Below are 16,014 nucleotides of genomic sequence, written 5' to 3'. Positions count from 1 at the left end.
CCTCACACCCCTCGACCCTCACCCCCCTCGACCCTCACCCCCCTTCGACCCTCACCCCCCTCAACCCTCACCCCCTCAACGCTCACCCCCCTCGATCTCACCCCCCTCGACCCTCACCCCCTCGACCCTCACCTCCCTCGACCCTCACCCCCCTTGACCCTCACCCCCTTGACCCTCACCCCCTCAACCCTCACCCACCCGACCCTCACCCCTCTTGACCCTCGCCCCTCTCGACCCTCACGCCTCTCGACCTTCACCCCCCTTAACCTTCACCCGCAACCCTTACCTCCCTCAACCCTCACCTCCCACGACCCTCAACCCCTCAACCCTCACCCCCTCAACCCTCACCCCCCTCGACCCTCACTCCCCTCGGCCCTCACCCCCCTCAACCCTCACCCCCCTCAACCCTCACCCCTCGACCCTCACCCCCTCGACCCTCACCCCCCTCGACCCTCACCCCCCTCGACCCTCACCCCCCTCGACCCTCACCCCCTCGACCCTCACCCCCTCGACCCATACCTACCCTCGGCCCTCACCCCCCTCAACTCTCATCTCCCTCAGTCCTTACCTCCCTCGACCCTCATCTCCCTTCGACCCTCATCACTCACCTCCCTCGCCCCTCACCTCCCCCCCTCTCCCCCTCCCCCTCATCCCCTCCCCTCACCCCCACCCCTCCCCCTCACCCCTCACTCCCCTCACCCCTCACTCCCCTCACCCCTCACTCCCCTCGCCCCTCACCCCCCTCGCCCCTCACCCCCTCGCCCCTCACCTCGCCCTCACCCCCTCACCCCCCTCGCCCCTCATCCTACTCGTCCCTCATCCTACTCGCCCCTCATCCCCCTCGCCCCTCACCCCTTCACCCCTCATCCACTCTCCCTTCACCTCTTCACCCCTCACCCCCTTGACCCTCACCTCCTTGACCCTCACCCCCTTGGCCCTCACCCCTCGACCCACACCCCTCGATCCTCACCCCTCGACCCTCACCCCCTCGACCCTCTTACCCCTCAATTCACACCCCTTCACTCCTCACCCCCTTGACCCTCACCCCCTCGACCCTCACACCCCTTGAACCTCACCTCCCCTCGGCCCGCACCCCCCTTGACCCTTATCCCCTCCATCCTCACTTCCTCAACCCTCACCCCCTCGGCCCTCACCCCTCTCGACTCTTACCTCCCTCGACCCTCACCTCCCTCGACCTCACACCACTCGACCCTCACCCCCCTCGACCCTCACCCCTCTCGACCCTCACCCCCCTTGTCCCTCACCCCCCTCGACCCTCACCCCCCTCGACCCTCACCCCCTTGACCCTCACCCCCTCGATCCTCACCCCCTTGACCCTCACCCCCTTGGCCCTCACCCCCTCAACCCTCACCCGCTCGACCCTCACCCCTCTTGACCCTCGCCCCTCTCGACCCTCACGCCTCTCGACCTTCACCCCCCTTGACCTTCACCCGCAACCCTCACCTCCCTCAACCCTCACCTCCCTCGACCCTCACCCCCTCAACCCTCACCCCCCTCGACCCTCACCCCCTCGACCCATACCTCCCCTCGGCCCTCACCCCCTTGACCCTAACTCCCCTCGACCCTCAACCCCCTTGACCCTGACCCCCCTCGCCCCTCACCCCTTTGCCCCTCATCCACTCTCCCTTCACCTCTTCGCCCCTCACCCCCTTGACCCTCACCCCCTTGGCCCTCACCCCTCGACCCTCACCCCTCGATCCTCACCCCTCGACCTTCACCCCCTCGACCCTCATACCCCTCAATTCACACCCCTTCACTCCTCACCCCCTTGACCCTCACCCCCTCGACCCTCACACCCCTCGAACCTCACCTCCCCTCGGCCCTCACCCCCCTCGACCCTTATCCCCTCCATCCTCACTTCCTCAACCCTCACCCCTCTCGGCCCTCACCCCTCTCGACTCTTACCTCCCTCGACCCTCACCTCCCTCGACCTCACACCCCTCGACCCTCACCCCCTCAACCCTCACCCCCCTCGACCCTCACCCCCCTCGACCCTCACCCCCCTCGACCCCCACCCCCCTCGACCCTCACCCCCCTCGACCCTCACCCCCTTGACCCTCACCCCCCTCGATCCTCACCCCCCTTGACCCTCACCCCCTTGACTCTCACCCCCTCAAGCCTCACCCGCTCGACCCTCACCCCTCTTGACCCTCGCCCCTCTCGACCCTCACGCCTCTCGACCTTCACCCCCCTTGACCTTCACCCGCAACCCTTACCTCCCCTCAACCCTCACCTCCCTCGACCCTCACCCCCTCAACACTCACACCCCTCGACCCTCACACCCCTCGACCCATACCTCCCCTCGGCCCTCACCCCCTTGACCCTCACTCCCCTCAACCCTCAACCCCCCTTGACTCTCACCCCCCTCGACCCTCACCCCTCGAACCTCACCTCCCCTCGGCCCTCACCCACCTCGACCCTCACCCCCCTCGCCCCTCACCCCCCTCGCCCCTCATCCCCCTCGCCCCTCACTCCCCTCGCCCCTCACTCCCCTCGCCCCTCACCCCCCTCACCACTCTCCCACCTCGCCCCTCACCCCCCTCGCCCCTCATCCTACTCGCCCCTCATCCCCCTTGCCCCTCACCCCTTCGCCCCTCATCCACTCTCCCTTCACCTCTTTGCCCCTCACCCCCTTGACCCTCACCTCCTTGACCCTCACCCCCTTGGCCCTCACCCCTCGACCCTCACCCCTCGATCCTCACTCCTCGACCCTCACCCCCTCGACCCTGATTCCCCTCAATTCACACCCCTTCACTCCTCACCCCCTTGACCCTCACCCCCTCGACCCTCACACCCCTCGATCCTCACCTCCCCTCGGCCCTCACCCACCTCGACCCTTATCCCCTCCATCCTCACTTCCTCAACCCTCACCCCTCTCGTCCTCACCCCTCTCGACTCTTACCACCATCGACCCTCACCACCCTTGACCTCACACCCCTCGACCCTCACCCCCCTCGACCCTCACCCCCCTTCGACCCTCACCCCCCTCAACCCTCACCCCCCTCAACGCTCACCCCCCTCGATCTCACCCCCCTCGACCCTCACCCCCCTCGACCCTCACCTCCCTCGACCCTCACCCCCCTTGACCCTCACCCCCTTGACCCTCACCCCCTCAACCCTCACCCACCCGACCCTCACCCCTCTTGACCCTCGCCCCTCTCGACCCTCACGCCTCTCGACCTTCACCCCCCTTAACCTTCACCCGCAACCCTTACCTCCCTCAACCCTCACCTCCCACGACCCTCAACCCCTCAACCCTCACCCCCTCAACCCTCACCCCCTCGACCCTCACTCCCCTCGGCCCTCACCCCCCTCAACCCTCACCCCCCTCAACCCTCACCCCCTCGACCCTCACCCCCTCGACCCTCACCCCCCTCGACCCTCACCCCCCTCGACCCTCACCCCCCTCGACCCTCACCCCCCTCGACCCTCACCCCCTCGACCCATACCTACCCTCGGCCCTCACCCCCCTCAACTCTCATCTCCCTCAGTCCTTACCTCCCTCGACCCTCATCTCCCTTCGACCCTCAATCCTCACCTCCCTCGCCCCTCACCTCCCTCGCCCCTCATCCCCCTCGCCCCTCATCCCCCTCACCCCTCATCCCCCTCACCCCTCACTCCCCTCACCCCTCACTCCCCTCACCCCTCACTCCCCTCGCCCCTCACCCCCCTCGCCCCTCACCCACCTCGCCCCTCACCCCCCTCACCCCCCTCGCCCCTCATCCTACTCGTCCCTCATCCTACTCGCCCCTCATCCCCCTCGCCCCTCACCCCTTCACCCCTCATCCACTCTCCCTTCACCTCTTCACCCCTCACCCCCTTGACCCTCACCTCCTTGACCCTCACCCCCTTGGCCCTCACCCCTCGACCCACACCCCTCGATCCTCACCCCTCGACCCTCACCCCCTCGACCCTCTTACCCCTCAATTCACACCCCTTCACTCCTCACCCCCTTGACCCTCACCCCCTCGACCCTCACACCCCTTGAACCTCACCTCCCCTCGGCCCGCACCCCCCTTGACCCTTATCCCCTCCATCCTCACTTCCTCAACCCTCACCCCCTCGGCCCTCACCCCTCTCGACTCTTACCTCCCTCGACCCTCACCTCCCTCGACCTCACACCACTCGACCCTCACCCCCCTCGACCCTCACCCCTCTCGACCCTCACCCCCCTTGTCCCTCACCCCCCTCGACCCTCACCCCCCTCGACCCTCACCCCCTTGACCCTCACCCCCTCGATCCTCACCCCCTTGACCCTCACCCCCTTGGCCCTCACCCCCTCAACCCTCACCCGCTCGACCCTCACCCCTCTTGACCCTCGCCCCTCTCGACCCTCACGCCTCTCGACCTTCACCCCCCTTGACCTTCACCCGCAACCCTCACCTCCCTCAACCCTCACCTCCCTCGACCCTCACCCCCTCAACCCTCACCCCCCTCGACCCTCACCCCCTCGACCCATACCTCCCCTCGGCCCTCACCCCCTTGACCCTAACTCCCCTCGACCCTCAACCCCCTTGACCCTGACCCCCCTCGACCCTCACCCCCTCGACCCTCACCTCCCCTCGGCCCTCACCCCCTCGACCCTCACCCCCCTCGACCCTCACCCCCCTCGACCCTCACCTCCCTCGACCCTCACCCCCCTCGATCCTCACCCCCTCGACCCATACCTACCCTCGGCCCTCACCCCCCTCAATTCTCATCCCCCTCAATCCTTACCTCCCTCGACCCTCATCTCCCTTCAACCCTCAATCCTCACCCCCTCGACCCTCACCCCCCTCGACCCTCACCCCCCTCGACCCTCACCCCCTTGACCCATTCCTCCCCTCGGCCCTCACCCCTCTCGACTCTCTTCCCCCTCGATCCTTACCTCCCTCTACCCTCATCTCCCTTCGACCCTCAATCCTCACCCACTCGACCCTCACCCCCTCACCCCTGGACCCTCATACCCCTCGACCCTCACACCCCCCGGCCCTCACACCCCTCGACCCTCACACCCCTCGAGCTTCACAGCCCTTGGCCCTCACCCCCTCGTCCCTCACACCCCTCAATCCTCTCGACCCTCACACCCCTCGACCCTCACACCCCTCAATCCTCACCCCCTCGACCCTCACTCCCTCGACCCTCACCCCCGCGACCCTCACCCATCCTCGACCCTCACCCCCTCGACCCTCACCCCCTCGGCCCTCACATCCCCCAACTCCGTTTCCCATTATCTGAATTCACAGAGGGAAGGCCTGAATGGGAATGGAGGAAATTCCCAGTGGTTTGAAAGCTGCTCTGATCTCCTCGCTGCCTCGCTGGCAACACCGCCCAGGACACTGGCTCCAGGAGTTTAAATAACAAAAGCTCGGCCTGGTAACACTGCCACAAAGCGTCTGCGGCTCAAGCCAAGAAGCTTCAAGTGAAGCCTTGACTTTGAGAAACAGAGAGAAACAGCAAGTCCGATAGAAATGCCATTCACTGTCCACATCCGCCCTGAGTCACCACCCGCCCCCCCATCCCCTCCCCACGGGAATCGCAGCGAGCGGGACACAGACCGTGCAGAGATCCATTGACCTCGGGTGGGATTTTCTGATCTTGGGGCGAGAGCGGCTGGAAAATCCAGTCCCTTGAGCGCGGAAATTGAGGCTGAATTTTCAGTGCAGCGCCGAGGGTTTGCTGTCCTGTCGGAGGTGCTGCCTTTCTGAGGCCGTTTAAAACGGGGCTCTGTCTGCCTGCTCAGGAGGACCTGTGGGCAGCACGATGGCACGGTGGTTAGCACTGCTGCCTCTCAGTGCCAGGGGCCGGGGTTCGATCCTGGCCTCGGGGTGACTGTCTGTGTGGAGTCTGCACGTTCTCCCCGTGTCTGCGTGGGTTTCCTCCGGGTGCTCCGGTTTCTTCCCACAGTCCAAAGATGTGCGGGTTAGGTGGGCTGGCCATGCTAAATTGCCCTAGTGTCCAAAGATGTGCAGGTTAGATGGATTTGGCATGGGAAATATGTGGGGTTACAGGGATAGGGTGGGGGAGAGGGCCTGGGTCAGATACTCTGTCAGAGAGTTGGTGGACACTGAATGGGCCACATGGCTTCCTCTGCACTGTAGAGATTCTATGATTCTATGTGCCACCTTCAGACAGTTGTCTCTCAGTGTCCAAAGATGTGCAGGTTAGATGGATTGGCCATGCTAAATTGCCCCTTAGTGTTCCGGGATTCACAGGTTAGAGGGATTAGCTGGGTAAATACCCGCTAATGTGGGAATACGGGGATAGGGCCTGGGTGGGATTGTGGTCGGTGCAGGCTCAATGGGCTGAATGGCCTCCTTCCGCACTGTAGGAATTCTATAATTCTATGATAGTGTGGTGGGCTCTGAATTGTTGAATAGTTTCAATACTTCCCACTGCCTTGGAAAAGCAGCCAGCATAATCAAAGACCCCACGGACCCCGGACATTCTCTCTTCCACCTTCTTCCGTCGGGAAAAAGATGCAAAAGTCTGAGGTCACGGACCGACCGACTCAAGATCAGCTTCTTCCCTGCTGCCATCAGACTCTTGAATGGACCTACCTCGCATTAAGTTGATCTTTCTCGACACCCGAGCTATGACTGTAACACTACATTCTGCATTGTCTCCTTTCCTTCTCTATGAACAGTATGCTCTGTCTGTAACGTGGACAACAAGCAATACATTTCGCTGCTTGCTAATCCATGTGACAATAATAAATCAATTCTGATGCAAAACCTTCTGATCGGGAGGCCAAGAGTGCAACCTGTTGTCCCACAGTCAAGGCCTGTTGTCTTGGTGACAGGCAAGACCACTGCTTCTCACCTTGAGGATGTGGGTACAAAGCTAGCTCCATTCCAGTGTGTTGGCTCTGAGGTGAGTTGGGCAGGTTCAGTCCAAATCTGTTGAATCAATCGGAAGATCTCGACCTGACTGTTCGAGATAAAGAACATTCGCTCACGGTAGCACGGTGGGTCAGCACTGCTGCCTCACAGCGCCAGGGACCCGGGTTCGATTCCCGGCTCGGGTCACTGTCTGTGCGGAGTCTGCACGTTCTCCCCATGCCTGCGTGGGTTTCCTCCGGGTGCTCTGGTTTCCTCCCACAGTCCGAAAGACGTGCAGGTTAGATGGATTGGCCGTGGTAAATCCTCCCTCAGAGAATTTACTTCTTGCAGAGTTTTTTAAAGTTTATTTATTGGTGTCACAAGTAAGGCTTACACTAACACTGCAATGAAGTTCCTGTGAAAATCCCCTAGTTGCCACACTCCGGCGCCTGTTCGGGTACACTGAGGGAGAATTTAGCATGGCCAATGCACCCTAACCAGCACGTCTTTCGGACTGTGGGAGGAAACCGGAGCACCCGGAGGAAACCCATGCAGACACGGGGAGTATTTGCAAACTCCACACGGACAGTGACCCAAGTCGGGAATCGAACCCAGGTCCCTGGCGCTGTGAGGCAGCAGTGCTAACCACTGTGCCACCGTGCCACCCTGGAGGATGGTGAATTTCTGAAATCCGCTGCTCCATAACAAAGATGTGGGGGTTAGGTGGATTGGCCATGCTAAATTGCCCCTGAGTGTCCCGGGATGCGTAGGTTAGAGGGATTAGCGGGGTAAATACCCATTTATGTGGGATTACGGGGATAGGGCCTGGGTGGGATTGTGGTCGGTGCAGGCTCGATGGGCTGAATGGCCTCCTTCTGCACTGCAGGGATTCTGTGATTCTATCGCGGTGAATTGTTGAATGGTTTCAAGGAGATAGACATATTTTTGATAAAACAAAAAGGAATAGGGGATATGGGGAACAGGTGGGGAGGTGGATTTGAGACCAGAGAGAGATTGGCCATGATCTGATTGATTGGCAGAGCAGGCTCGAAGGGCTGAATTGCCAATTTCTGCCCCTAATTCCTATTTTCCAGTGTACCCGAACAGGGGCCGGAGTGTGGCGACTAGGGGATTTTCACAGTAACTTCATTGCAGTGTTAATGTAAGACTTACTCGTGACTAATAAATAAACGTTAACTTAAAAAATAAACAATTGGAAAATCTGGAGCCGGCTGTTCGGAACGGAGAGCATTCCAAACCTTTCCCATCAACACCCTATAGTTCAACGAAGACAACATTCACACAGGAGGGAGCAAAACCCACCCACCCGCACTCTTCCCAATATTCATAATGAAACAGAAATGTTGACCAGAGACACTTCCTGAAACGTCCAATGGCCGAATCAGTGTTGTTGCTTCCAAACACCCTGGCCTGCACAGGTATGTGTTACAAAACATCACAACACAACTGTATCTTGATTAATAAACCCCACTGTAATGACTTCAGTCAGGCCATTGAGGTTGGTCTATTGGAGTATGAGCTCCCCGATTAGGGAGTCAATTGATGGGCCAATCAGGGAGTCTTTTCCTTGTATTTAACCGGGAGTGTCAGTTCCTCTGGCACTCCCGAAGGTAGACTGCTGACTGCGAGCACTCTGTGTACTGCTGTAGGAATTGTAAATAAAGGGATTTTGGTGAAGGGGCTTCTGCCTCCGAGGACTTATTACATCAACATCATGAACACAAGTATTACAAATATATAAATATAATCTCAGCAGTAACTGACAGAGTCAATCGGATTGAGACTGTCGAGCAAGATTCCACATTCATAGAATCATAGAATCCCTGCGATGTAGAAGGAGGCCATTTGGCCCATCCAGCCTGCACCAACAACGATTCCACCCATACCCTATCCCTGTAACCCCATGTATTTACCCTGCGAGTCTCCCTGATACGAAGGGGCAATTTAGCATGGCCAATCCACCTAAACTGCACATCTTTGGACACCAAGGGGCAATTTAGCATGGCCAATCCACCTAACCTGCACATCTTTGGACACTAAGGTGCAATTTAGCATGGCCAATCCACCCTAACCTGCACATCTTTGGACACTAAGGTGCAATTTAGCATGGCCAATCCACCCTAACCTGCACATCTTTGGACACTAAGGGGCAATTTAGCATGGCCAATCCACCGAACCTGCACATCTTTGGAGTGTGGGAGGAAAGCGGAGCACCCGGAGGAAACCCACGCAGACACAGGGAGAATGTGCCAACTCCGCACAGACAGTGATCCAAGGCTGGAATCGAACCCGGATCCACCGGCGCTGTGAGGCAGCAGTGCTAACCACCGTGCCGCCCTAAAGTGCAAAGCCTACTGCAGAGAAAAATTCACAAGAGAATTTGCCATGTAAACATGTCACGCAGTAGTTCCACCCTCCCACCTATGGTGGCGCCCAATGCGCTTCCCTTTCGAGTCTCTTGGACTGGGTGGCCAGCGAAACTCTTATGTTGCAGCCAACCCGACCCCTCCACGATCTGGAAAGTGAATGATTTGAACTGGAGCCTTACGGTGCACCTGCTGACCTTTGACCAATTAACCTCTGACCTCTGGCGACCCAGGGAAACCGCCTGATCGTACGCGGTGGGGGTTAAGTGAAGAATAATATATTTCAGATACAATAAGTTAATACAAACAGTAGCAATATGTAAATTCAAGATTAATAAATACAATTGTTCAAAGTATAAACATAATTTTTTACATGCAATCCATAAACTTAATGAAATAATTTATATATTTTATATATTTACAAACATATAGATAACACCAAATAAAGGGAAGGGGGGTTTGAGGAAGGGTCATATTCTTCCAGTTCGATTAATTAATGTGCAGACACATGAGGTGTTTATCCGTATCCAACGCCATCCCGCTCGCTTCTGTGTGTCCATGGTGAGAGCTCGGACGTAGGATTCTTTGGTCTTGCACTCTGAGATCCAGTGTCTCTTGTCGACCCCCCGGCAGCCCCCCTGGGCGGTAGTGGAGCGTTCGTTGCACTTGGTCTCGTAAAAGTACTGCTTCAAGGGGCCGGTGGACGTGGGCACGTCAATCATGACAGTCACCATCTTGCCGTGGACATCGACGGCTGCCCGCCGGTCCGTCACCCACTGGCTGATGCTGTCGCAGACCGAGAGGTCGCCCCGCCGCGAGGGGTCCACGTTGCCGGCGCCCGCCTGCCGCTTGGCCCGCCAAGTCCGGTTGGCCACGTGCGCCTGGCTCAGCGACTCCTCCATGATGAAGAGGAAGGGCGGCACTCCGGGAGGGCGGGCGGCCAGGGTCACCCTGGGAGAATAAAAGTCCCACTCCTTCCCCGAGGCGTCACCGTTGTCGTCGTCGCCGCCGAGAGCCTGGATGTCGGCGACCATCTCATCCAGTAGATACTCCCTGTGGGCCTCCTCGTCCTTGCTCAGGCGACTTTGCCGCACTGGCTCATCCTGGGCAGAGCCGCGGTTTCGCACAGTGGAGTTGGGTTGCAGGGGAGCAGCCTTGGTGATTCCAAGATACAACATGACCATGGCGTAAAGAAGGGGGATCATTACTCTGCCCACCTGACAGACCTGCAGAGATAGAACGAGGTGCAGATATTAAAGACCGTGAGCGGTGGAGGGGACAATTGCGAGCACAGCTGGCGTGTACGTCCGGGCGGAAACAACATTGAAGGTGAGCGCGTTGACATTTCAAATTTTTACCAGCAAATGTAAAGTTTATTTCCTCGTGTCAAAAGTAGGCTTACATTAACACTGCAATGAATCCCTCACATTAACACTGCAATGAATCTCCCACACGAAGACTCAATGTATCCCTTACATTAACACTGCAATGAATCCCTTACGCTCCTAGTCAAAAAGAAAAGAGAGGCGTATGTTAGGTCCAGGCAGCTAAAAACGGAGGGAGCTCTGGAGGAGTACAAAGAAAGTAGGAAAGAACTCAAACCGGGAATTAGAAGAGCAAAAAGGGGTCACGAAATGTTCTTGGCAGACAGGATTAAGGAGAATCCCAAGGCATTTTATTCATACGTTAGGAACAAAAGGGTTGTCAGGGAAAAAATCGGACCTCTCAGGGACAAAAGTGGGGAATTATGCTTGGATCCCAAAGAAGTAGGGGAAATCCTAAATGAATACTTTGCGTCGGTATTCCCAAAGGAGAGGGATGTGTTGACTGGGAGTGTCTCGGAGGGGAGTGTTGAACCGTTGGAGAAAATCTCCATTACAAAGGAGGAAGTGTTAGGTTTGTTAGAGAATATAAAGACTGATAAATCCCCAGGGCCTGATGGAATCTATCCAAGGCTGCTCAGGGAGACAAGAGATGAAATCGCTGGGCCTCTGATGCAAATCTTTGTCTCGTCACTGGACGCAGGTGAGGTCCCAGAGGATTGGAGGATAGCCAATGTGGTCCCGTTATTTAAGAAGGTTAGGAAGGATAACCCGGGTAATTATAGGCCAGTGAGCTTGACGTCCGTGGTGGGGAAGTTGTTGGAGAAGATTCTTAGAGATAGGATGTATGCGCATTTAGGAAGGAATAAACTCATTATCGATAGTCAGCATGGTTTTGTGAGAGGGAGGTCATGCCTCACTAACCTGGTGGAGTTTTTTGAAGAAGTGACCAGAATGGTTGACGGGGGAAGGGCCGTGGATGTCGTCTATATGGACTTTAGTAAAGCGTTTGACAAAGTCCCTCATGGTAGGCTGGTGAAAAAGGTTGGATCTCATGGGATAAAGGGGGAGGTGGCTAGATGGGTGGAGAACTGGCTTGGTCACAGTAAGAAGTTTAACAACACCAGGTTAAAGTCCAACAGGTTTATTTGGTAGCAAAAGCCACACAAGCTTTCGGAGCTCTAAGCCCCTTCTTCAGGTGAGTGGGAATTCTGTTCACAAACAGAGCTTATAAAGACACAGACTCAATTTACATGAATAATGGTTGGAATGCGAATACTTACAACTAATCAAGTCTTTAAGAAACGAAACAATGTGAATGGAGAGAGCATCAAGACAGGCTAAAAAGATGTGTATTGTCTCCAGACAAGACAGCCAGTGAAACTCTGCAGGTCCACGCAACTGTGGGAGTTACAAATAGTGTGACATGAACCCAATATCCCAGTTGAGGCCGTCCTCGTGTGTGCGGAACTTGGCTATCAGTTTCTGCTCAGCGACTCTGCGCTGTCGTGTGTCGCGAAGGCTGCCTTGGAGAACGCTTACCCGAATATCAGAGGCCGAATGCCCGTGACCGCTGAAGTGCTCCCCAACAGGAAGAGAACAGTCTTGCCTGGTGATTGTCGAGCGGTGTTCATTCATCCGTTGTCGCAGCGTCTGCATAGTTTCCCCAATGTACCATGCCTCGGGACATCCTTTCTTGCAGCGTATCAGGTAGACAACGTTGGCCGAATTGCAAGAGTATGTACCGTGTACCTGGTGGATGGTGTTCTCACGTGAGATGATGGCATCTGTGTCGATGATCCGGCACGTCTTGCAGAGGTTGCTGTGGCAGGGTTGTGTGGTGTCATGGTCACTGTTCTCCTGAAGGCTGGGTAGTTTGCTGCGGACAATGGTCTGTTTGAGGTTGTGTGGTTGTTTGAAGGCAAGAAGTGGGGGTGTGGGGATGGCCTTGGCGAGATGTTCGTCTTCATCAATGACATGTTGAAGGCTCCGGAGGAGATGCCGTAGCTTCTCCGCTCCGGGGAAGTACTGGACAACGAAGGGTACTCTGTCCACTGTGTCCTGTGTTTGTCTTCTGAGGAGGTCGGTGCGGTTTTTTGCTGTGGCGCGTTGGAACTGTTGATCAATGAGTCGAGCGCCATATCCTGTTCTTATGAGGGCATCTTTCAGCGTCTGGAGGTGTCTGTTGCGATCCTCCTCATCCGAGCAGATCCTGTGTATAGGGAGGGCTTGTCCGTAGGGGATGGCTTCTTTAACGTGTTTAGGGTGGAAGCTGGAGAAGTGGAGCATCGTGAGGTTATCCGTGGGCTTGCGGTACAGTGAGGTGCTGAGGTGACCGTCCTTAATGGAGATGCGTGTGTCCAAGAATGCAACCGATTCCGGAGAATAGTCTATGGTGAGCCTGATGGTGGGATGGAACTTGTTGATGTCATCATAGAGTTGTTTCAGTGATTGTTCTCCATGAGTCCAAAGGAAGAAAATGTCATCGATGTATCTAGTGTATAGCATCGGTTGAAGGTCCCGTGCGGTGAAGAAGTCTTGTTCGAACCTGTGCATGAAGATGTTGGCATATTGAGGTGCGAATTTGGTCCCCATGGCTGTTCCGTGTGTCTGGATGAAGAACTGGTTGTTGAAGGTGAAGATATTGTGGTCCAGGATGAAGCGGATGAGATGTAAAATTGCATCTGGAAACTGGCAGTTGTTGGCGCTGAGCACTGAGGCCGTTGCAGCAATGCCATCGTCATGGGGGATGCTGGTGTAGAGTGCCGAACTGATAGCCAAGTTCCGCACACACGAGGACGGCCTCAACCGGGATATTGGGTTCATGTCACACTATTTGTAACTCCCACAGTTGCGTGGACCTGCAGAGTTTCACTGGCTGTCTTGTCTGGAGACAATACACATCTTTTTAGCCTGTCTTGATGCTCTCTCCATTCACATTGTTTTGTTTCTTAAAGACTTGATTAGTTGTAAGTATTCGCATTCCAACCATTATTCATGTAAATTGAGTCTGTGTCTTTATAAGCTCTGTTTGTGAACAGAATTCCCACTCACCTGAAGAAGGGGCTTGCAGCTCCGAAAGCTTGTGTGGCTTTTGCTACCAAATAAACCTGTTGGACTTTAACCTGGTGTTGTTAAACTTCTTACTGTGTTTACCCCAGTCCAACGCCGGCATCTCCACATCTTGGTCACAGTAGACAGAGGGTGGTAGTGGAAGGGTCTTTTTCCGGCTGGAGGCCTGTGACTTGTGGTGTTCCGCAGGGCTCTGTATTGGGACCTCTGCTGTTTGTGATTTATATAAATGATCTGGAAGAAGGTGTAACTGGGATGATCAGTAAGTTTGCGGACGACACAAAATTGGCAGGACTTGCAGATAGTGAGGAGCATTGTCAGAAGCTACAGAAGGATATAGATAGGCTGGAAATTTGGGCAAAGAAATGGCAGATGGAGTTCAATTCTGATAAATGCGAAGTGATGCATTTTGGTAGAAATAATGTAGGGAGGAGCCATACGATAAATGGCAGAACCATAAAGGGTGTAGATACGCAGAGGGACCTGGGTGTGCAAGTCCACAGATCCTTGAAGGTGACGGCACAGGTGGAGAAGGTGGTGAAGAAGGCATATGGCATGCTTGCCTTTATAGGACGGGGCATAGAGTATAAAAGTTGGGGTCTGATGTTGCAGATGTATAGAACGTTGGTTCGGCCGCATTTGGAATACTGCGTCCAGTTCTGGTCGCCACACTACCAGAAGGATGTGGAGGCTTTGGAGAGAGTACAGAGGAGGTTTACCAGGATGTTGCCTGGTATGGAGGGGCTTAGTTATGAGGAGAGATTGGGTAAACTGGGGTTGTTCTCCCTGGAAAGACGGAGGATGAGGGGAGACTTAATAGAGGTGTATAAAATTATGAAAGGCATAGATAGGGTGAACGGTGGGAAGCTTTTCCCCAGGTCGGTGGTGACGTTCACGAGGGGTCATAGGTTCAAGGTGAAGGGGGGGAGGTTTAACACAGATATCAGTGGGACATATTTTACACAGAGGGTGGTGGGGTCCTGGAATGCGCTGCCAGGCAGGGTGGTGGAGGCGGACACACTGGGAACGTTTAAGACTTATCTAGACAGCCATATGAACGGAGTGGGAATGGAGGGATACAAAAAAAATGGTCTAGTTTGGACCAGGGAGCGGCGCAGGCTTGGAGGGCCGAAGGGCCGGTTCCTGTGCTGTATTGTTCTTTGTTCTTTGTTTGTTCTTAACACTGCAATGAAGCCCTTACATTAAGACTGCAATGAATCCCTGACATTAACAATGCAATGAATCCCTTACATGAACACTGCAATGAGTCCATTACATTAACACTGCAATGAAGCCCTTATATTAACACTGCAATGAATCCCTTACATTAACACTGCAATGAATCCCTCACATTAACACTGCAATGAATCCCTTTACATTAACACTGCAATGAATCCCTTTACATTAACACTCAATGATTCCCTTTACATTAACACTGCAATGAATCCCGTTACATTAACACTGCAATGAATCCTTTACATAAACACTGCAATGAATCCCTTTACATTAACACTCAATGAATCCCTTACATAAACACTGCAATGAATCCCTTACATTAACACTGCAATGAAGTCCTCACATTAACGCTCAATGAATCCCTTTATATTAACACTGCAATGAATCCCTTTACATTAACACTGCAATGAATCCCTTACATTAACACTGCAATGAATCCCTTACATTAACACTGCAATGAATCCCTTACATTAACACTGCAATGAATCCCCTTACATTAACACTGCAATGAATCCATTACATTAACACTGCAATGAATCCCTTACATTAACACTGCAATGAATCCCGTACATTAACACTGCAATTAATTCCTTGACATTAACACTGCGATGAATTGCCTACATTAACGCTCAATGAATCCCTTTACATTAACACTGCAATGAATCCCTTACATTAACACTGCAATGAATCCGTTACATTAACACTTCAATGAATCCCTTTACATTAACACTGCAATGAATCCCTTTACATGAACACTGCAATGAATCCCTTACATTAACACTGCAATGAAGCCCTTACATTAACACTGCAATGAATCCGTACATTAACACTGCAACAAATCCCTTACATTAACACTGCAATGAATCCCTCACATTAACACTGCAATGAATCCATTTACATTAACACTGGAATGAATCCATTACATTAACACTGCCAGGAATCCATTACATTAACACTGCAATGAATCTCTTTACAATAACATTGCAATGAATCCCTTACATTAACACTGCAATGAAGCCCTTACATTAACACTGCAATGAATCCGTACATTAACACTGCAATGAATTCCCTCCATTAACACTGCAATGAATCCCTTACATTAACACTGCAATAAATCCATTACAGTAACACTGCAATGAATCCCTTACATTAACACTGTAATGAAACCCTTACATG

General features: G+C 54.6%; 1 protein-coding gene across 1 annotated transcript; it reads right to left on the bottom strand.

The window, feature by feature from the left end:
- Positions 1-9,678: 9,678 nt before the first annotated feature.
- Positions 9,679-10,428, bottom strand: LOC144508869 (neurotrophin-4-like). Its single transcript, XM_078237083.1, has one exon. The coding sequence runs from the start codon at positions 10,411-10,413 to the stop codon at positions 9,679-9,681; it is 735 nt and encodes a 244-aa protein (XP_078093209.1). The 5' UTR covers positions 10,414-10,428.
- Between the last annotated feature and the right edge of the window lie 5,586 nt (positions 10,429-16,014).

Source organism: Mustelus asterias, chromosome 21 (assembly GCF_964213995.1).
Source record: "Mustelus asterias chromosome 21, sMusAst1.hap1.1, whole genome shotgun sequence".
Classification (NCBI taxonomy): Eukaryota; Metazoa; Chordata; class Chondrichthyes; order Carcharhiniformes; family Triakidae; genus Mustelus; species Mustelus asterias.
The sequence above is the reverse complement of the archived record's forward strand: the minus strand, read 5'-3'. Positions and strand labels throughout refer to the sequence as shown.

Coding starts and splice junctions, on each gene's coding strand:
- LOC144508869 (XM_078237083.1), bottom strand. CDS start 10,413: ATGATCCCCCTTCTTTACGCCATGGTCATGTTGTATCTTGGAATCACC.